Source organism: Rhea pennata, chromosome 5 (assembly GCF_028389875.1).
Source record: "Rhea pennata isolate bPtePen1 chromosome 5, bPtePen1.pri, whole genome shotgun sequence".
Taxonomy (NCBI): Eukaryota; Metazoa; Chordata; class Aves; order Rheiformes; family Rheidae; genus Rhea; species Rhea pennata.
Genome location: NC_084667.1, coordinates 66,157,078 through 66,180,289, shown reverse-complemented (window position 1 = coordinate 66,180,289; position 23,212 = coordinate 66,157,078). Strand labels below are relative to the sequence as shown.

Genomic DNA, 23,212 nt, shown 5'->3' with positions numbered 1-23,212 from the left:
CGGGGGATGCCGGGCGCCAGCCGCCGCCCCGCCCCGCCCCGCGCGGCCACGCCCACTGCCGCGGCCACGCCCCGTCCCGCGCGGCCACGCCCACTGCCGCGGCCACGCCCCGTCCCGCGCGGCCCCGCCCACGGCCCCGCCCCGGGGACCCGCCCCGGGGCCCCGCGTTCGCGCCCCGCCGCCGCCGCGGACCTGCGCTGACACCGCGGTGTCCTGACACGCGCGGACTCGTCCTAACAAATTATCCCGCGTTATATTAAAACAGCATATACGGGCCTTCCCTAACCTATTACTATTATATTCTATTAATATGACACATACGGACTTGGCCCAACCTGCTGATACCGTGTTGTATTAACGTGGCCCATACAGACCTTTCCTAACGCACTAATACTGTGCTTGTTAATGCAAGACTTGGCAAACACCGCGGGGCTCTAAAGGAGGAGACGTGGCGCCTCGCGCCTTTGCAAACCCAAGAAACTGAAGAGCAAGGAAGTGGTAACAAAAACTGGCTTGAAAACGGAATTTGACTCAGAGCTAGAAGAAAAAAAAAAAAGGGAATATATATTTTCTCCAGGTAGCAATGTGGAGGACAGACATGCAATAGCAATAAAAATGATGCTATTTCAGCGGGGATGATCTGATAAGACAACATATGAAGAATGTCTGGAAAAAACACATGATGAATGTCTGTTTGGAAGAAATATTTGAGAGCAGAGAACTGCGCGTGCCCTGGGGGAAGAGGATAACAACTTAAAACAATCCCAAATCAATACAATTCAGGTCCTTCCCTAAACAGAAGCAACAAGGAGGTGATAAAACAAATAGTCTGAGAACATCGTGTATTTTTCTTCAATTGAATTATATAAAAGTCATTTCTGTTTTAAAGCCATAATACCTTGCAATAAAGCAAAGAGAGTCGGGGTAGCACTTCTGCAATCGTCCCTCCCAGACAAACATTGCAAGCAATCATTTCCATAAAACTAACAGCAGACATATAACAAATAACATTTTTGCACTGGTATTTGCCAGAAAGCTTTACACACAGTTAATTTAGTCTCACAATAACAGGTGTATTTTATTTCCTTCACCCGTGGTTTCCTTTCGCTACCGAAAACTTTGGTGCCGAGGGCCAGATAAGGACGAAAGCAAGCCCGGCGTTTGCGGAAGGGAGCGCGGGGCGCCGGCGTGCCCGTCGCCGCCGGCTCGGGCGGGCGCCGCCGCTCGCATGGCCGTTTCCCGTCCCCTGCTCCTTGGGAGAGAGTTGCAACCACGACGTGACCAAACTGTGGTCCTGCAACAACTCCTTTTCCTACATACGCCTTCTCTGAGAACTTAGGCCTTATTTATTGGCGCACTGCTTATTCCTTTCATCCAGCAGGCCCTCGTTTACCGGCGGGAGGCAGCGGCGTGCGGCGCTCTTCAGCCCTGCCGGCTCCGAGGCTGCTTGCCCGCGCTTTGCTGGCAGAGCCACGTCTGCTGTTTGAGCTCCACATTTTCTCAGGCTCTTCCTAAGGCAACGGGGGGTCCGCTCGCCTCAGAACAGCCAAGGGAAGCAAAGAGAGGACGTGTGCGAGGCTGCAGCCGCCCGGGGGGACGAGGGATCGCTGGGGCTTACCCTGCGATGTGGAAGAGGCAAATACCTGCTTAAAAAGACACTGTGATACAGCGAGCATCGCCGCTTGGCTGTTCCATCTAGAGCTTCCCTGGCGAGGCAAATTTTTGTGGAAGTGGAGCTGCTCTAACACTAAATCCACTAATATTGTTGCTAAAGGAGATGTGCTTCCCGCCAGGACCTGCGAAAAGCCACCAGGCTCATCGATAAGGTACGAAAAGTGCAGCCACTTGTACTTCAAGGCACCTGCGCGTGCCCTGAGGACCCCCCGCAGGATTACGGCACAGCACCGCGTTCGCCTAGAGCACGGGCCGGCCACCGACCACTGCCAGCGGTACCGCCGCTGAGGACGTCGGTGCCCCTCAGCGGCGGCCGTAAGGCTTCACAGCACTCCGGGTAAAACGGATGCCGATGCTTTTGGATTAGGATATGTGATCCATGTTAGCTACAACATAGGGAAAGAAGAGGAAACCAAACGACCTGCTCCACACGTGACCGAGCAACGGTGCTGCTGCGTTGCTAACTGCATGCGCGTGAACAAGCGAATGTGTTTGTGCAATAGAGACGTGTCCTGCCAGCCATGGATTTGCACGCGCATCCTCAAGGAACGCAACATTTTATTAGCTCCAATGCCTGTATACATTATTTTATTAGGAAAAATGGGGGAGAGATGTAATTTTGTACCACTAAGAGCTGTTCATTGAAGGATCTCTTATATTCTAGATTGTCTTTTTAAGATCTTTTAAAGATTGTCTTTTAAAGGAAATTAAAAGCAGACTCTGTAGAAAAGGAACCAATCAATTCTCCTTTCATTCATTTTTTGCGGGACCTCTAAGCACACAACAACTGACTGTTAGGAGCCTTCTTCCTTGCAAAAAAGTCCCAAGTAAAAGTCACTAAATAGTTTTAAAAATCTGTATAAGGAAGACACAGCAGAGATCTGGAGACAGCAGATAGTTTTTAATGCATTTCTTTTTTTTTTTCTGGACTCACGGAGTTTAATCCTGATTTGAATCCCAAGGGAAAATGTCAGTGTCTATTCACTTCATCTTAAATCCCTCTAAATATTTGTTCTTAGCAGAAAACAGTAATATAATCAATCATAATTCAGCATGTTATACAGTCTATTCAGACAGAAGATTTAGCTAAGAATAGATGACTCTGGCAGGTCATGACTAGAGTGCTCTGCAGAGAGCGTTTTCTTTGAATTATCACGCTATTAATGCATGAGAACCACTTTCTTCAATGTTAAAAATAACATGCCTGAAATAAATAGTGATTTCAGTTAAAGATACCAGGGCAGCATCTAATACTGTTAAGCTCAATAATAAAATTTCTACTGACTTCAGTAGATTAAAGACTGCATTTACTGGGTCTTTAGAAGAGGAAAATTTGAGTATTTTTATACAATTTAGAATAGACTCACCAAATACCTCTAGTGCAGTCTAGCAGGGGTCACCTTTCTACACACCTTTAGATACACACCAGAAGAAACAAGAACTCTTTGATCGGAAGTGCACTTACTTACCTCATTTATGAGATCAGGCATCAGGATTTTGGCTCACCACTCTTAATCCAGCAGCAGCAGGACGAGAAGATCCCTGGAGCTGCAAGTGCACCAGCTTCCTTCCAAACTGGCAAATATCCCTTGCTGTTGAGCTAATTAACCCATCTTTAGACTCCCTGCTTAGACTCTGTTATTACGTATGTGACAAAGTAAACAAATTAAAGTTATAAATTCATTTGCACATAAAAAAAATCCCAAGAGAAACAAACATCACATTTAAAACTCAATTTCAAAATGCAGATGCTGCCAGGCATCTCACCACATCTGATTATGGAATCCACTCGTGGCCTCAATCCCTCCCCAATATTTACTGTCAGATGGCAACAGTTTTCCTTTTAATGGGCTAAATCCTCAACCTACCTTTTAAGCAAGAGGGTTTGTTTTTCTCTTGCTCTGTAGAGCTCCTGTTAATGGATATCCATGCAATTCAGTGCCTAGGGTATAATACCAGTGTGTGACTAGGCAAAGGGGCTGATAATTGTTTTTCCAAAAACTGTTTTATAGCTGCATTTCAGGATTTGGCCTCTCCTTAAAAAGCAGGGTTTTCAGAAATATTCTGTGTTATCCTAACTGCATCAGTGAGGACTTTGAAAATCCCATCCTTAGACTTAGCTCTTTGAAAAATAGCTTTTAAATTGCGATCCAAATATAAGCCAGTGCAGCGGTATCAATCTGAGTAGACAGAGAAGTTGAAACCATAGCACCAATATTGTCAGATGACGTTACATCTGGTACCAAATGATAACTTTTTAAAAAGTCCTCCTTGTTAATTATTTCCACTGCTAATTGTTGTAGTAGAAACAGTCATTGCTGGATATGGCAGTGAGGTGGCATCAAGGCAGAGTCAGGGCTCCTAGCTTTGTGGGACAGAAAGTGAGGCGCTCACTCCCCAGAGCTGTCATCGTTGCTGCCTCTGCCCAAAAGATGGAGAAGAGGCAGGCAGTTCCTGCTTTGCACTAAAAGACTAAGGTCTTCAAAGCTCAGATGTCTCATCAAGAGCCAAAAGACACCACCCTGTTATCAGCACCTGAAGCTTCCCTCAAGGAGCTTGGAGAGTCCCAGAAGATCTGTAGCACCCTTGAAGATCTGGGCAGCAGACTCAAGGCAGCAGGTGATGCAAGAGACTTTGGTCTCTCTCTTCTTCCACAAACATCCCATGTGGCCTTCACTATTGGACCTTGGGGGCCCATGGGTATTTAGACACTTCAATCACACTAAATAGGATTTCCAAAAGCTTTGATTCACATCTGAATTCCTTCAGAAATCTTGCTTTTGATCTCTCCAGCCGCATCTGTATTACCAGATCAGCTCAAGGCTCTGTCGGCACTAGCATTCACCCTCCTTGTGATTTATGCAGATCTATGGGCTGCTCTGCACTGGCTCTAACCCAGTACTAGCGCTCTCATTAGTAAGCATGGGCATGAGGAGCAGGGATGGGCTCGCGCACGGTGTCTGGCTCTCCAGGACAGGTGGACACGATGGAGTTAAGCCAGTAGCTCTAAGATCTTATGACTGAAGTCCAGCAAGGAAATGAAAAGCAGCATCAGTAAAGCGAAATGCAGAAGCTGTCTGTAAAATGAGAACAGCTCTGCTCATGGACAGGGATAGCAGGCTTACATTAGATTTTACTCACAGACTCGGGAATGAGGCCATCTAAGGAAAAAAAGGGCTGTAGAGCGGATCAGTTTTCCCATTCTTCCAGTAATACTGCTATACAATTTGTTTTGTGCTTCTGAAGCAAACAATTGCACATTCACAGTTGGAAGCAGGGTACAAATATTGTCTCTAGCTGATCCCTTGATCCAGTCATCCTAGCTGAATTAATCACATTCACAAATCAATCCAGGATTTGCTGCTGTCAGAGCAGATGGCCAGACGGACTGCATCTGGGAGCGGGGCGGGCACATTCTCCTTCCAGTTACTCAGCAGCATTTTCCAACAGGGGAATATTTAAAATGAGACATCATCTCAAGAATCGCTACATCTCTCTCGCTCCTTGCTCAGCTCAGCGAGGGCAGCGATCCCTGGATTTCTGCTGTGCTTCTGCCTTCTAAAGCTCTAGCCAAGGCACAGGATAGCTGGCACCCCCGTTCCTCGCACTGAGCATCCCCTGCCCTGTTTTTGTTTACATTCTTTACACTTTCTGCTCAAAAGAGGCAACAACAGCAGATGCTGCTGGGCTTGGGGATTTCAAGCACGCATTATACATTGCTGGGGAGCCAAGTACTGCAGAAAAAGGAAGAGAAGCTGCATTTGTGCTATGAGCTGCCTTCCACAGCACGTAACAGCAGGAACGGGTAATTGCACCTGTAAAAAGCCTTGACAGGACTTCCCCATTGCAGCAGCAAATCTGCCATGAAAGACAGTCGTGCTGTTTTCCCAGTGTTCACATCTGTTCCGCATGCAGTGGCTTTCTGGACTACAGCTGTCATCTGCCACATTTCCTGCAAGAGCCATCAGGGGAGTTTTAGTTAAGCTTTATCACATTCTGCATGAGATGTCTCACCACCACAGGTGAACTAGTTAACTGAGAACATTTTTGCAGTCCCTGAAAGAATGAAACATTATAAAACAGTCTAGGGAAAACAATTCCCTGTGGTGTGAAGACACACTTAACTGAATTATAAAATATTAACGTTTAGTTATATGCACATTGCAATTTAATGGCATATATAGTTAAACCTCCGCAAACATATTAAAATCATTTCCTCCACTTTATGAGCATAGAGCAGGCGTGCCAAGCCGAGTCAGCCCAAGGCCAGGCTGCACGAGCTAGGGGCATACGCGATTGCAGCAGACAGCCCGTTATCCCCAGGAGATGGCAGAGCCTTCGTGTCCGAACAGAAGCAAAAGCTGATATGGAAGAAAGCCTATGAGAAGTGGCAGGGGAGCCGTGGCCAACTTTGCAGGGCTGCTGAGCATGAAGCTGAGCACTAATCTGTATTTTTTCCCCCGGCCAGCCACCTTTTTTGAGGTTGGCAAGTCTTGTTACGTATTTTACTGTAACACAGGAACAATCCAACTAGAGCAGGCTAAAGTTGCATTCAGCTGTCAGGTCTCTAACATACTGATGTGCCCCCACCGCCCCGACACACGTGTCAAGGACTGTCCCGCTGCTGCAGGCCGTTTTGTGGGGCATCACCCAAACTGGAGCTACCGCGACTGGGCAAACACACAAGCGCAGGGGCTGGCCCGCCGGCCACACATCCCAGTTTCGGTCCAAGGGGTAAAGCCTGCCTGAAATCATCACTGCTGCCACACAGGAGCCTTGCGGGAGACTAACCCCCGAGCCTCTTGCTGCCAGCAGACCTGGCGCACGCGGACACTTCTGGCCCCAGCTCCAAAACTGGCTGCGCTTCTCTATTCTCCTTTTTCGTCTGCACTGTCCCCACCCAAGGCCCTGGCAAGTCACGGGATCCCCTTAGCAAACTCCTCCTAGCCCCAGCCAAGCCGTCTGCTCGTACACCAGGAAGAGCAAGCTCCAGCTGCGGGTGCCGTTCAGGCCGCGCACGCACTGCAAGTCCGCACTGCTGCGCGGAGGTTTCCCGCTTCGTTCTCGTTCCCTTCTCTGTCTGTTGCTGAGCACACACAACTGTTCTTCTCATACGGCTATTACAAGCCAAACACCTTTCCTGAATTAAAGCAACTGCTCTTTATATCCCTAGCTCTTTCTGCAATTATTTTTAGTCAGCTTTTGTTTTCACTATCTCAATGATCTACTAGTATCAGTAAACTACTACGTTATTTTCTAGATACACATATTCAATGAACAGAAAATGTCACAGGACTGCAGGTGGCCTCTCTCTCGTGAGAACTATTCATTCCTAACCTCCCCCCCACACACGCACCTTTAACCAGCCGCTCTTCCTCTTGAGAGGACTGTTCTTCCATAGCAGTTTAGCTATTTTTTCAGAGCTTCTGACAAAAGCTATAACATACTTAGGTGACCAAGAAGTCATTCACTAGCCAGATGTACTGAACCAGCTGTGCATCAAGTCCACCAAAGAGCTGTTAGATTTACAAAAGGTTGCTCTCATCCGAAAAAGAAAAGTTTAACTTTCATGACGTTTAATCTGTGGTCCATTAATGCTATTCTTCAGCACTGGCAGAAGCAAAATAGCTGTCAGCTACTGACGCTTGGATTACCTTTGATAGCTTTTTCAACAAGAAAAAGTCTCCAAAGAAAAAAAACAAGGAAAAGAAGAAACAGTCAACAGGAATAAAGGAAGGGTGGCATGCTTTCATGAAGTGACCCTAGTGTGCATAGATAAAAAGCTGGGGAATACATGCGCCAACAACCATGAGAAGGAAAAGATAGAACTAAATTCCTTCGACTCCTCCAAACTACGGGGCCTCCCTGTCCTGCAATGCAGGACAGTTGGCACCTGCACTCTGTTTTCTTTTGGATCTCCAGATTATGCAGGAGTGTTGGTCTTGTGGGAAAGCTGCAACAAGAACATCTAAGCAGCATTTCAGAATCCCCCCAGAGCCCCTTGCTGTTGTGTGACCCAAGTAATACACAGCTCTGAATTTTGAGACACAAAGGTGCAAAGCAGTGGACAGAGACAGCAGTCACCCCATGGTGCTCCAGCAGTTGTTTACCTTCCCTCTCCCTTACTGCCAACCCTTGCAAAAGATGCGAGGAGGAATTTTTACATGTAGAAGAGCAAGTGAGGAAGCATATTCCAGACTGAATCCCACACAAGTTCAAAGCACACTCTGGGAAGCTAAGAAAAGGAAGAAAGTCATGCCTGATATTGATGTCTTTCCCCCTTGCAGACCCTCATTCTAGATGGGCTACTTTGCAATTAACACAGGGAACAGAATCTTTTAATTAAACACTTTATTTAAACCAATACAAGCACCATGCTTAGCAAAAAAGATTTGGTTTAAAGTAAACATGCAATGTGAACTAGCAGAAACTAAACAGCATATGGAAGTTGTACTGTTTACTGGTAATTTCACGGAATTGCCAAGTTATCAAGACTGGCCACAAACCTTTCTCGCACCTTTCACGATCTGCAGCACTGGTGCCAACCCTGACATGTCACAGCACACAGTAAGCTGCATCAAGTCTGACCCATGTAACAAAACCAAGAATTTCACTGCATCCCTTCTCAGGTCCCATTACACCTCCATTTTGCATTTACTGTAAGTATTTATTACAAAAAAAAAAAAAAAAAAAAATCTGCTCAAAACTTTTTTTCTGAGCACACTAAGGTGAGGAATTGAATCAACTCCCTTGCTTTTACATTTTTGACTCAGACCCTTGATATCAATTTAATGTTGGTTCTGGACTAGCTATTCTACAGTTTAAGATACAAAAACAGAATCATGGTACAAATGCACAAGATGCTCCTTTGGAGAAGTGGAAAGGTGTCAACACCTGCATTATTGCCTCCTTTTACAGATGAAAAACAGCATTCATGATACTAGAAACACTTTTAAACCAAATACCATCATTTAAACATTTTTTTTGTGAGAAATATTCAAATGTTACAAGTCCATTTTATGGCCTAACATGCAAACTCATGCTTTAACTCACCTTACCATCAATTAATGTGATTACAAGAGCTGTATCTCAGCCACTTATTCAATATTTAAAAGCAAATCAGATTGTGGCAGAAGACTCTTTACGACAGGCCTTCAGGCTTAACTTAGGCCAAGAATTTTATGGCCCACTTAAACTCCTGAAAAATAGCAGCTCACAATGGAAAATACCAACTCTCAGACCTTTAGCTACAAAGGCTCACCTAGGTGGCATTAGATAATTTATGTTGTCCTTCAATTTGAGCACTCTTTAGAGATCTAAAAATTCAGACAAATTATGATTACAAACAGGCAAATCAAGAGTAAAGCGCAGTCAGAACATACTGGCCTTCTAAGCATGAACACAGCCGCTTCCCACCCATCTTAAGGGAGCAGCAATAACAAAAGTGCAGTTCTAAGGATAAGGTGAGAAAATGTTGTGAAAACATGCATTTGTGCAGGACAAGTTTGATATAGTTAACATCTCTGCTTAATGAATTTAGCATTACTGGCCTCCTAATTTACACTACTACCTAAACCAAGAGCCTTGAACAGTAAGTAGCAGCAGACAGTTGTGTCAGAATACTGCATTAAAAATACGGAAACCACAAATGAGTCTAGAACAGCAAACATCCTCTGCACAGTCATTCTTCAGCTACCTGCAGCTGCTTCCTCAGTTCCACAGCAGAGGCAAGAGAAGAAGGGAAGGAGGTACAACTACCAAGTAACACAGCTTGAAGAACAGTACTGGTGGGCTGAGCAGCATCAACACTACCTTTCACAAGACTCTGGGCTTGAAAGCTCTCAACAGGATTTGACTGCTTTCTAGAAGACTTGAGGGGCAGCAGCTAAGGCAGAAAGTCTTTAGGTGGAGGAAACAAGAACATCAAAGGGAAGAGAGCGTTCCCTTTGAGTAGTCTCATAATGAAGACTTCCAGTACACTGATAAAGCCGTAAGCAGCAGTATTTGCTTGGCAAAAGGCACAGTGATCCAGAGATGCAGAATTAAATTTAATCTGACTGCAGCAGCTCCCCCCCTCTCCCTCAAAGGGAGGCCCCTTCTACCAGTACTTTTGCCAAGCCCCGTGCAAGCAGCAGCTGGATGCTGGCAGCCCACCAGTGTACAAAGTACAATGACAAAGATTATTAATCCAGTTCTCCCCACTGTAAATCAAGTTGAACATTACAAGTGGCAGCTATCCGCTCACTCTGTGCTTCGACATGTCTTACCTTTAGCACAATACCAGCAGAACAAGACTCTTGCTGTTTTAAGATGGATGCTTAGAGTGACACCAATCCTTAAACCAAAGTCTTATTTATACAAGCTTGTCACAAAAGGTGTTGTTTTTATTGATCTGTAGTACAGAGCGATCAAGTAACCGTTTCATAATCAATATTTTCTGTCCAGAGAAATCAGTGTTGTTCCAGTTCAATATGTTAATGCAGAAATCTTATTTCCTTTAGTTACAAGCAAAATTATTTCCTGCACTGAAAGATCAGTTTAATCAGATCTTAACATCTGCATTTTGAAGAGCTCCTCCCAGGTCAGATTTGTATACAAATGACTGAGCAGTAACATGAAACTAAGAAGGGATTTGCCAACACTGAGAACCCCTGCAAGTGAATTCCATGTGATCTTAGGTGGATGTCTTAAGACTAACACAACATACATTTTCACACACCTTCCTTCAGCACAGGTTTCACAGCATGAAATACTGGCCTCAATTTAACACTGCATTCATTGAAAACAGATGTTAGGGCAGCTGTACTTTAAGGTACGTTGTTATCAACAGGAAGCTGCTCTTCCACAGATATTTAATTCAGTAGCACGACAAACACTCATGAGCTAGATTGTGAGATACTGTCACATGAGTACTCCTTTTGCCACTGCATGCACTGAACATGATGTCACATATCAGAACTATTCTACTCAATATAAAACAGACCTGTAAAAAGACTGGTCGTTTATAAAAGTTAAATACTATTTTCACATTAGAATCTTTGCTGTTTCAAAGAGATGAACCGTAAATAAATCAAAATCAAATTATCACTTATGCAAAAGTGGAATGTAATTTTGGCCAACAAGCAGTTAAGAAAGTTAAAAGACTGTCATTAAAATACTCCATAGTTATGTATAGCCAACTTTTAAAGCGGGAAAAAAAAAGATATAAATCATTCAATATCATGAAAAGCTTTAACTTCCTGGACTCCTACAAACGGAGCAGATGACTGGAATTTCAAAGAAAATGAGGTTAGCTTTTAACAGATGTCAACTGCAGCACTAGGCACTAGGAAAAAGTATTACTTTGAATCTTTAACAAAGTTTCTACCAAATTTGTAAGAAGTGGCAGTGTAAAATCCTTAGGTCGTTTTAAAGCTAACAAATTAAAGGCACACAGTATTACCAGGTGTTTATATAAAAGCAATGAGCAGAGAGGTAAACTTCTTAACAGTGTAGTAAGTTATATATGCAAGACATCTGGTGTGAGAGTAACCAGAGTCGTAATTCAGCCCTTTGTTATCATTTAGTTCCTGTAAGACTATAACAGCACAAGAACTGGACAGTCAAAGCTTTGCCCTGAAATTTAGTAAGATTTGACTCAGTCAACTGAGAAATCAGTGGAATGATAAAAGTGTTTGTTCCAGGAATTTGGAAAAGTTCATAGGGACTCAATGGAAGGATTGATGGATGGGTTTGTTGTACAGAGATTTTGTCTTTAATGCTAAATACTTCCAGGGACTAGTTTGCAAAATTCAGAAGACATTAAGTCAAAAAGTCTGACAAGTATGTGACTACACAATTTTTGCATATAAGTGGCTAGCATACATCATAAGGATGCATTTGTAGCTCAGAAAAAGTTAGCATCAGCTTCCAAATTATGTTTGTAGATAGTTATAAATTCAGAACTATTCTAATCATAGAAATATTAATCACAAGAGTGCAAAAGGAGTCCCTGCAGAGTAATATTCCCTTTAACAGGTACAAATAAGGAAACACCTGCAAAGATTTGTTACTTCAAGGAGACAGATCTGCTATTCTTTGCACAAACTTTGCACAAGAGATGTACTGCAGAAGACAGATGTAAATACAGTGCATTTTTAGATGTAAGTATTCATGTCTGGTTCCAGTATTATCAGGATGGTACATAAATACTTATTACAGAGGTTTTCTTAATGGAAGAAGCCCAGTTTCTCACGCAGCCATTCTTCAGTTAGGTCTTCTGTATTTCTTATTTCAAATACCTAAACAAAATTGTATTGTATAAATATCCAAGGTGCCTGCACTCAAAAAGGATAAGCATATGATGTAATCAATACCTTCCCACACAAGTTATCTGTGGATTTTAAAATACCTGTAATAAGCCAGTAACTAAATTAAGAGTTTTCATCCGCTTTCTTGAAAACATCAGTTAATATTTTAGAGTAACAGCAAGTGGAAAATATACAAGACCTTAAGTAGCAAAAATCTAACTTGAACAAGGGGGGAATTCCATAATTCCTATTTCTAGGCTTCTTTCTTGTTCAAGAACATCTGTGAGAACAGCACAAGCATGACAAGCTCAGTTACTTTGAAACAGCACCATCTCTTATCTGGAATTCCTTAACTCTTAGAGCAAGAGGATCACCCACTTGAAGACTGAAAAATGAATTTAACTTCTGGCCTGACTTAACCCCAAAGATCAGGAAGTTTGCTCAAATCAAAACAGTTATTCTGCTTTGAACAGAAAGACATCCATACTACAGTAGCACATTTTGTTTTCCTAAAAAGAAAACAGACTTGGGTTATACCTCAGAACAGAAGACTTTTTTTGTGTGTGTGTGCAAGTCAAAAAAAAAGTATAACCCTAACAGTCTTGAAAATGAGACCAAAGCCACAATATACTCTTTATGTTCCATACGGGAAAGTCACTATTTTGATACAGAATTAACTTAAACTTTCTTGAAGGGTATTACTAAATGCAGTCTTTGGGATGCCCCACCAGTGGATCATCTTTTTCAGAAGAGGTAGATAAGTAAGTTTTGCAAATCCACAGGCCTTGGGAAGTGTTTTGCTAGGCAATGAAAGCAACAAAATTGAGACTGCTGTTACTATTCTGACCATATCAGAATAAAGCTATTTCTAGTACTAAATCAACTACCTGTCTTTTCAAGTGTATAGGGTATCTAGCTGCAAAAAGCATGCTAAGGCTGACAGAATGAAGAGTTTTAGAAGACTCAAACTCAGCAAACCTGCTGTTTGGTCCTTATCCATTTTACGATTTTAATCTTCTTTACGAAATAACTTAGATTTCGTATCTTTTCTCATTTCCCATCCCTGCTGGAATAGTCCCTGCACAATGATTCTTGTATTAGGACAATAAATCAATGTATCAGTTGATAGCAGCAGATCACTAAGTAAAATATGGAATACAAACCCCAAATTTCAGTATTCCAGCATTAAGTACTATAGCTTAACAGAAGCCAAGATGATACACAAGCCATTGAAAAATATGAGGACTCAGTTGAATCACTGCAGAAACCACACTAGGAGGAAGTCACAGCATGAGCTAGAATGAAACACAGCTCAGGGAAGGGCAAGCATAAAGCACATTTGAAGAGCAAGTAAACAACCTGTGCTGGATGCAGGGGACTGTCAGCTGCAGAAGGAAGATAATCACATGCCTCTAATCTGGGCTTTCATTCAAAAGCCTTTCAGCTTGAACTCTGTCCACTTGACAAGTGATACTAAGTACAATATAGCAGGTCCCCAGGCTTTCACCTTCTTTTCCTCAAAACTTCCTTCTCACTAAGTGGTCCTTTCTTACAAGCACCTCTAGATGAGGTGGAAGTTCACAATATTCCCCCTGCCCCAATATACATTTTTACCAGGATGTTAAAGAACCTAGTCAGCATAAGGAAGATAAAAAGAATAATGAAATCATTCTATATTGTATGAAAAAACTGAAGTGACCATTGGATCTATTTACCTTTACTAGTTGAAACTAAAACCTTGAGAAATTTAGGTGCTAATTAAGCAAAAATTTCAAGAGACCTCCAAGATGACAATTAGGCAACTATTTTTCCTTTAATAGGCAAACCTATGCTTAGTGAATGCAGTGATTTCTTCTGGTGTCAGGATGGAGAAAGCAAACAGAGGAAGGTTTACAGATGTTCAGCAATTGGCACGTTTTACTTACAAATATTTAGACTTGCTGTCTAAGCTCTATTCTATCCTCTAATAAATTTTTTACCCATCAGGAAAAGGTTCTGTCATGTAACCAATAGCTTTGGTACATATGTACCGAACACGGGTACATACTAACACAAAGTCAAGCAGTAAGTTTTTTGCAACTGCCTTCACTCTTGCTTCCAATGTAGACATAAATTCTGAATGCTATGGTTCTGTAAGTACACAATCCCACAAACCATGAAGCATACAGCAGAGAAGTCCATAGTACACTAGACTTCAGTCTGTTCTTCTCAATAAATTAGTTTCTCCAAGTGAAGATACCCACCCCAATGAAAGGCATTTTGGTCTCAGAGAACATTTTTCTTCTTCCTGTCCCTTACAACTCCAAAAATTCCTACATATGCTCCTTTCTTCCGTCTTCCTGAAACGGAATCTGTTCACTCTTATTTTGAAGTCTCATAATATCCTTCTTGTGTTAGGTTCAGTAAGACAGAAAAACAACTTCTGAAGCCTGCATTTAAGGGGAAGACAGTTATTTCAAATAGTCATTTATACCTTAGTGAGTTCAGCTGTCTGTACAAGCTTATTCTTGCTCCCAGCATACATCATCTGCTGTTCAGGCTTACATCCTGTAGTTGTGAAAGAAGAGATTGCATTTAGATATTTTAACTGCAGTATTTCAAAGAGCAGATTTTTAATCCAACCCAAAAGCTGAGTCTCCATGCAGAAGAGGTGACCTAATTCTTTATATACAGTATCACCCTTGTTCTTACTTTCATCCTTGAAAAGCATTTGCTGGTTATAGTCATGTAGGTTGAACTGGTATCAACACACACCTATATTTCTGCTTAGACCCGGTATCAAACATTGCAGCAAACTTTAATTCCAATTCAGAATAAACAGCCAACCAAACACTACAAACTACTACCTCCTGTCACTACAGTAGTGCGCCAGTTACACCACATTAAGTTCTTCACCCTCCTGCTACTTCCAGAAGATTTCCGTGTCTGCACTAGTTACACTTATATAGCTCGGAATAGAACATGCATCTGAACTGGAATCAGCCTGAAAACATACCATACCTGTTTATACCATTATTCTCTCCCTCAAACCCTCCAGCAGAACTAGCAGCTCAAAGCTACTTTTTTTGCTGAATGCAAAGCAGAACAACTTCAGTCACACTTGACATTCAGCTAGAAGTCTAACCAATCTACTTATAGTTTCTTGATTATGACTCTGGCATCAGTCTGACCACTAACTTTTGCTGGCAGAATATTTTTTGAAACAGAAATATTAACGATAGCTGCCTTTTCTTCGGAATTTTTTTCTTGTTTAGAAGTTTAGGTATGGGTACAGTTTTAAATCCTACAGACCATAAAGAACATTATCTAAATTGTCTGTTTCTACGAAGTACTCCAAGTTCACTTGCTTCAGCTATTTCAAGGTCTTCCAGGAAGATGCTGTTCCAACTTTCAGAACATCCTTCTAAGGAGAAGGAGACACCCGCAACATTTGTACAGAGATGCTCTGGTAACTACAAATATGCTCACTAGTTGCTAAACTCTTACCTGCCTGGTTATTCTAGCTCCAAGAAGGATATGATTGCAATCAATTTATCCTCTTCTAGAGGATAACAAGGATAATCCAGTAATACCAGAAAGCTACCCTATTACAATTCAGAACACATAGATGGAAGCCACAAGGGCAATTCAGCTCTGTAAAGTCCAAATCAAGTCACAAGTTATTTGATTTCTATTAAAATTACACAGTTCCCAGTGCAGTCTGATCTATACTGAGGATCGCTGTAATGGCAGCAGAAGAAGCTACTAGTCAATAAACTTGGGACAATTTAAGGCTCCAGTTTTTCTCCCTGAGCACTGGCTGCCCACCACACCACATTCACCTGCCCAGATCTCAGTTACGGAGCACTATTCTCCTCCACCCTCAAAGCTGCGATAGGCCTTTGCATCTGCATGTCACTGCAGTGTTTGGAGGTATCCAGTTTTGCTGCCCATCACACACAGGCCCCCAGGAAAAATCTCCCTTGATAATTCCATGACAAACCCCTTGAGTCCTGTTTTATCCAAATCCCTTTTGCAGGGGCTTGTCCCCCCATGCCCTATTGGGGATGAGGACTGTCTTCCCACTCAATCACTTTACCAAAATAGCAAGAGGACAGAGGTAACCAGGAACCTTCAGCAAAAGAGGTGGTGATTTGCAGGCCTCTCCTTACTCCTGACCAGACCAGGCTCAGAACATATTTCAAGGATTCTCCAAGATTTGGGGAAAGGTAGACAAGAAACATGTTAAGGTAAATCTACATGAATAGATGCAGAGTGCTCCAGGCGTCTTTTGTTTACATCAGTATGTTGCTGAGCAGGTTACCAAGAACAGTGGGCACACCTTTTGGAAGGCTATACAGTGAACTAACATTTCTGTTCCACCTTCAGAAATTATTGGGGGTGGGGGAAAGAGAGGAAGATGGAGAAGAGATCTCTTCTACCCTACTTCCTCCTAAGTGCTCTAGATGCAAACCCCAAATGCAATGAAAACCTCTAGCAACTAAGGAGATCTGGTAGACAGATGTAAATACTGATACTTGCAACAAGCTGACAGTGAGGATGGAGCTATTACACCAGAAATTCCTCTTTACCAAAGACGGTCTCCAGCTAACACTGCAGCTTTACAATGTCTTGATTCCAGTACTGCCATAAGTAAGTTTATCTTCCAGTATCTGAATCACTGTTTGAACACTAAGCACTCACTTTACCTTCTATAGCAAAAAACATTCCATGTTTACAGTACACGGTAGCTATCATTCACAACATTCACTCACCAACTGGACTGGAGAAGATAAAGCACAATGGGTAAGAAACTCTTCCATCTTCATGCTGATACTTGTAACTATACACAATGAATGTTTTTTCTGAGGTTAAAGAAACTAAAAATCAATGATATTTCCTAGGCTATAACCCTCAGTTATCAGAGCTTAATGTAGGCACAAAGGTTTCCCTCAGTCTTGCATTCTAGCAGATGCTTTGACTTTGGTAAGTAGTCTCACTGTTCTCTAGCTTCATTTTCATCTACTATTTCAGATCCACATTTGACTTTCAGAACAGACCTCACTTTTCTTTACCAATCCCTCCCACATCTGGGAGCAAAGTCTGTTTCCGTATTGCTGTTTCACATCACATTAGAGGGCTAAAAACAACCCCACTCTTTCCACTGCAAACAGTCCTTCCCTCACCTTTGTAAAAAGACTTCCCACACCCACCAGTAAGTTTTTAACTTAATGAAAGTCAAATTTGTTCCTTGAAGACCTAGCACTGCTTTGTTTCAGGTTTTTTATTTTAGTCAAGATTCTTCCTGTATAGCCTCTTACTGCACTATGTTTGTGAAAAGTAAGATTAAGCATGGCATCCAGAATAATGTCACCCAGCCAGCCTCTGAAGAGAACGGGAATTCCTCCCTGATTTTTGGGAGGAGTGTGTGGTTCAGTTACAACAGTAAAATAGCATGGGCCACTTACTAAGAAATCATCAAAACCTATCTTAAGTTACACAGGCAGTTTTCTGTATCTATAAGGAGCCACATACAAAATTGGTATACTTTACTCATTTCTTGACATCAACAGTAGCATGACTTCAGTTTATTTCCTTTAAAACTAAATTCTGTAACATTTAGGGGAAGTTAAATCCCAGAAAAGGCTTAAGGGTTATCAGTCATTTTTTTTAAACAAGTCTTTACAAAGTGGGACACAATTGCTCAGTGCCTCACAAGAGCTTATCCTTATGTTACTTCACAAATAGAACATTAGTAGAGTTGCACTACAGGCAAGAATTGGCATAGAAAAAGTGAGGTCCAGCTTGGAACATTTTGAACAGTTTCCAGGAATGAACGAGACCAAATGCCAGCAACATAAGAAGGATATCGAGGTTGTCTCTCAGGCAGCTCATCTTTTAGCTCATCAGGAGAAATACCCTGGTAACATTAAACACAAGCAATATTTGAACAAATTAACTTGCAATTATGTACTATGAAGGCTGAAACAGAACAATGGAATAGTGAAACCGCTCTAAGTTAGATACATATCTACAGTTTAACTGATAACAACCTCTGGTAAACTGTTCAAGAGCAGTTTAGGAAAACTTGTCTGTTAATAGATTCCTATGACTAAACAGGATTAACGTGAGCATGAATTGTCATCCCTATTTTATGCATAATGAGTTTAGAAAACATTTTGGGCCCTATTTGATTACGCTGGCAGCTACTCTACTTTTCTAACTTTACTACTAAACAGAACAAAGAACACCCAAAAGATTATCTGTTAAAATCAGCTACATAAATGGTGCTTTTGGAAATTCAGTCCTTCCTTCTTAGGCAAACAAAGTCCCTATTCTCTTCAGATGTTACATTAACTCCTATATTCTAGGGAATAAGAGCTCTAATACTCAAATCCCTGCCAAGGATTTAATTTTGCCCCATGTATCATCAAGAAACACTACACACTGGGCTGACCCTATTATGCCACCTATCATATTTAGTGTCTGCAAAGGATTAGCAATGCTAGCTTCTAATTGATGGCAAATCAGTTCAGAGTCAAAATGCTGATCAACATGGAAATGCAGCAGAAATCTCTTCAAAAAGCTAACAGGTGCCAAAGGATGCTTTCTACATACAGCATTATGTTTTAATAGCTTTAAATTAATTTTTGTGCAATTAATTAGTCAATTCAATTGCTTCTGCAAAGTTCCACTATTAATAGTGCTGTGTTTTACATGCAGAGTGACCATGCATTTAAATAAGTTCATGACCCAAATTAGATTAAGTGTTTGATAACGATTTGAAACTAAGGCAGTACCTTAGAGACAACAATACATTGCAGGCTGAAGATACTCTTATTTACAATTCATTTAACAAACCTCATGCTCCTCATCCAGTACCACCAGCTGTTTATCCTTGTCGATTTTCACTATAAATCAAAATAAAACAGATCAATTTTTTATACAAAGATGCTTACATCCACCCACATTTTAACTGTTGTCCAGCCATCACTTTATACAATGTATGGATGAAGCTTTTTATATTCCCCCAGCAGTCCTTGTGTTTCCCTTCTGTTCCTCAGTCCCTATCCCATGATTTCACAAAATTTTTTCTGTCAAGAAGCACACAATTTAAGTGCTGTTCATTGCAATATTTCTTTTTTCAAATTTCAAAGACAGAAATGTCAAAGTCTCTTACTTCAGGACTACAGAGTTCAAGCTACATGTAAGCATCAATACTCCGCTAAAAGCAAAAGACGACAAGTCTCGTTTCATAAGAATAGCATTACGTTATTATTAAAATTACAGAGAAGACGGGATATACTGAAGCATATACTAGAAGCAGTCTTCTTGAATCACATTTAGCTGTTGCAGGAGCAAAATTACATGGGAAGGAAGAGAGGAGATAGGATTTTCTGCAAGACCTTGCAACTTTCGCCAGTAATGTTTTTAACTTACTTATAATGGCAGCGTTGTTGGTTTCTTTACGAAACCGGAATTTTCTCAGTTTCTCCACTAGGTCTTCAGCAACATCACAAACCACCAGAGATTCACTCTACAAAAAGGAAATAGCAGAAGAGAGGGAAAGATGAGGGAAATCTTTCAAGTAAAATAGAAAAAAAAGATGTCATGCATGTGTGCACAGGACAAACGCTATTGAAGTGGAACTACTTGCAACCTATTGCAAGTCTCAGAAACACACAAAATCCAGAAAAACAGATGAAAGCAGATTTTAACACAAAGAACAGAACACTTATCTGTTCTATTACCCTGTCTCAAAGCCATATACTTTATTAGCTGTTCCTAAAGTCAGGTTACCCTGAAATATTTATCTTATGAAGGACTCCTATTTCTGCAACATAGTTCTTAGACATAAATTTATAGTGCATTTGTCAAGATGAGTTCTGATATCAGAGTCCCTTAAGGTAGTAGTAAAGTGGTTAAAATAATTTAAAGATTTAGAGTCCTAAGAGCTATTATTAGTATTTCAGAAGAACGCAGACTCTAACCGAGGGGCACTACCTTTTTACCCTCAGAAGTATTAACTGAGCTTGAGATTTGCACACATGCAAGAAGCATTTAATTAAACATTTTAATCAATAAGTTAGCATATTTCCCCCTCATGTGTTTAATTACTAACTCCAAGTTTTCAGAATATCCAAGTAACATATTACTCATCACACTGAAGATGGGGAAGGAAATGATTATTTCACAAGCAACGCTGCAGGTTTTCTTCCATTATATATGCAATTTTTAACTGTACCAGACCAACCACTGCCATTTCCGGAGCAACATTTTATACATACAACCAACTCCTATCATTACAGATAGAGCTGCAAGCCAGCCTGAGAAGACAAGCTGATTTACCACCTCCAGCTTACTCATATTATTATACTTGTACACTCTTAAGGCATCAAGCTTTTCCTGCCAAAGTAGCTATATTTCAAGACATCTTTAAGAAAAATAGCTCAGTGAAAGAGATACTTGCAAAACAATCACAAGGTCTATTAAATAGCTCTTCATCGAGACAGATCACAGCTTACGTGTCAGAAAGTTACTGTTTAAACTCTGAGTTCTGGCTGCTCATCAGACCTTTCTCGACTTGAGTACTTGATTGTTTGCTAGGTTTCCTCAAAAAGCACAGAGGTGGCTCTGCTTCCTCCACTTTCAAAATCAACTGGCAAACATCCTATTATGTTTATTATTACTCCCAACAAACTTGCACCTTCACCAACTACTGGCAGAAGGCCTTGTCTCTGTCCCCTTACAACGGCCAGAGAGGCAATCAGGCTCTGTTGTGACAGGACTCTATTATTTTAAGGTCAGACACCATGGTGCAGCCTTCACTTTTTTGCTTGGTCTCTGTAAGTTTTAAAGACTTTTTTTCTGCCTCCCTCATATCCACAACAGCCGTCAATATCCGCTCTCGCTGTTTCAGGAGGTCTCTACTTCAGAAGAGCTCAGGGGCTGTGCCCAAGGGTGAAGCCCTGTTCCGCACGAAGCGCCTTCCCCTCCCACCCGTGAAGGGGTCATTTCTGCCAGCCCTGCGGACCCGGGATAAGACTCCGCACTCTTCCAGCGGAGCAGCCGCCTTGGCCGTGCCTGCGCAGCCGCCCAAGTGCAAATTCCTGAAAGAAGTTTAAGCTCTGCCTGCAAAACACACGGCGACATCAAGCTCCGCCTGGAGCGGCGCGTCCCCCCCCCCTCCCCGGGCGGGGAACGGGGCGCAGCGGCCGCTTCCCCCGCGGGGCCGCCGCGCAGGGCCCGGCCCGCGCCCCTCGCGGCACCTGCTCTGCCCCCTCACGACTCTCCCCCAAGCCTGCCGGGCCCCACCTCGACCCCGCCGCGGCGCCGCTCCCGCCTCAGCGCCCTCCCCCCCCCCCCCCCGGGCTCCGCTCACCATCTTGCGCGCGCGCCCAACCGCCCGGCTCCCGCCGCGCGCGCGCCAACAACGGAAGCCGCCGCCGCCGCCACCCGCTCCTGCTGCTGCTGCTGCTGCCGCCGCCTCGCTGAACTGCGCCCACTGCGCCTGCGCGGCGGAGCCCCCTTCTCTTCCCCCCCACCCCCATCCAATCAGCACGGCCGCCCCAGCAGGCTGAGGAGCGTCACCCGCCTACGGGTAGCGCGAAGGTTCAAGGCCTGCGGGGAGCGGCCGGTTGGCGGGAGCGGCCCACGTGCCACGGAGTAGGGCGGGGGGGGGGGGGGGGCGCGACGCAGGCGCGTGCCGCGGTGCCACGTGACGCGCCGCCGCGCCCCGGCCGGGCGGCGCGCGCGAGGCGGGAGGCGGGAGGCGTCATGGCAACGGGCTGGGGCGGGCGCCGCGCCAGCCGCCGGCGGTGGCGCGCTGTCCGCACACACACGCGTTGTCACGACGGGAACACCGTGCCGACAGGAGCACGGTCAGGACACGCGTGCCGTCACGACACGCAGCCCACCTTGGCCTACGTGGCCTCAAGGGCCTTCGGGAGCAGCCACGGGCCCCCCCGGGCCTCCCCAGGCATCCCGGGCCCCAGTGGTGCTGCTCTGCACCTCCCCCCCCTCATCGCTGCCATGGGGCCGGTGCCACATTTATAGGGCACTGCGTCGTACCACCCCACCGCAGCGTTGCTGGGGGTCACAGCAGCACTTTTAATTTGGGGGAGGGGAAAGGATTCTTCTTCCCACTCCTCAGTAAAATATTTGCACAAATAGTGTATCAAACATCAGAAGTGAAGCGCTTCAGGTGGAATGAGCCAGCGGTGGTTTTTCACATGCCACCTTCCCCTGGTGACGCTCTGCAGTGGTGATCCTAGTGACACGCACAAAAACAGAACCGCAGTTTCATTGCTCGGTGGTTGATGCTGTTTTAAATGTGAAAAGGGCTGAATATTTTGACCCTGATCTTTGGAGAGCTTTGTCTGTGGAAACCCGCTACTTTAAATAGTGCAGCATTCTGATTAAAGTTTCTACGTGACTGGAGCCTTAATACAGCCAGTATCTATTAATCTTCATCGCTAAAAATAATGCTGTGACTATGCTGGTATCAGGTGCGGTGCGCCCATCGTGAAAGGCACAAGAAACTTGTAAACAGTAATTACTTGCATTCTTTAGAGATTTTGTTTCCCAAATTACTTTTTTTTTTTTTTTTGATTTCTATGATACTCGTAGAAATCCTGAAAGTGCATCCTGATTCCTTGCTGGTTTTATTTGAATAAGAAAAATCTGTTGTTTATTTGAGCTACAGGGACTGCTGTGTATTGAGAAGGTAACATCCATTCCTTCTGCCCAAATTACAACCTAAGTCTAACATTAATTGTGGTACATATGTAAGGATGAAAGAGGAGAGCATCATGGTTGGGGACTACTTGCTTAGAAAAGCTAACCGTGATGCTGGAAGTAAACCAGCATTTGGCCTCAAGAAATTACAAATACGAACAGCAAATGCTAGACGAACTTCTCTTCCATAACAGGCTGTGGGCATAGTCTTGGTGCTGGGGAAAATAGCTGGCCTTTTTGGTGTTGCTGGAAATCTGGACTGTTACAAGAGAAGAGAAAATGCCTTGTTTCTCAAAGATCCCGTAACACTGAGAAATAGAAAAAGTCATCGCCTCGTCTGCTTACTAAACGAGAGCGAAAGCATATGTCAAGACTTAACACCTCAAATACAGCCTCAGGTGAATGATATTAAGGACTTAAATGCCAGATCAGTAAGACGAAATTGCACATTTCCAGCAGGAATTAAGTAAACCCCGTGGAAGCGGAGCTTTGCCAAGTAGCTATTTCAGCGTCTTAATCTCAGTGTGATCTTA

General features: G+C 43.2%; 1 protein-coding gene across 1 annotated transcript; it reads right to left on the bottom strand.

The window, feature by feature from the left end:
• Positions 1 to 8,010: 8,010 nt before the first annotated feature.
• On the bottom strand, positions 8,011 to 21,423 carry GMFB (glia maturation factor beta). The gene is made up of 7 exons (XM_062577778.1): positions 21,325 to 21,423; positions 19,383 to 19,479; positions 18,804 to 18,853; positions 17,813 to 17,862; positions 16,718 to 16,800; positions 14,437 to 14,510; positions 8,011 to 11,954 (listed from the first exon to the last, which is right to left on the bottom strand). Exons 1-7 carry the CDS (start codon positions 21,325 to 21,327, stop codon positions 11,883 to 11,885), a joined length of 429 nt encoding a protein of 142 aa, XP_062433762.1. The 5' UTR covers positions 21,328 to 21,423; the 3' UTR covers positions 8,011 to 11,882.
• Between the last annotated feature and the right edge of the window lie 1,789 nt (positions 21,424 to 23,212).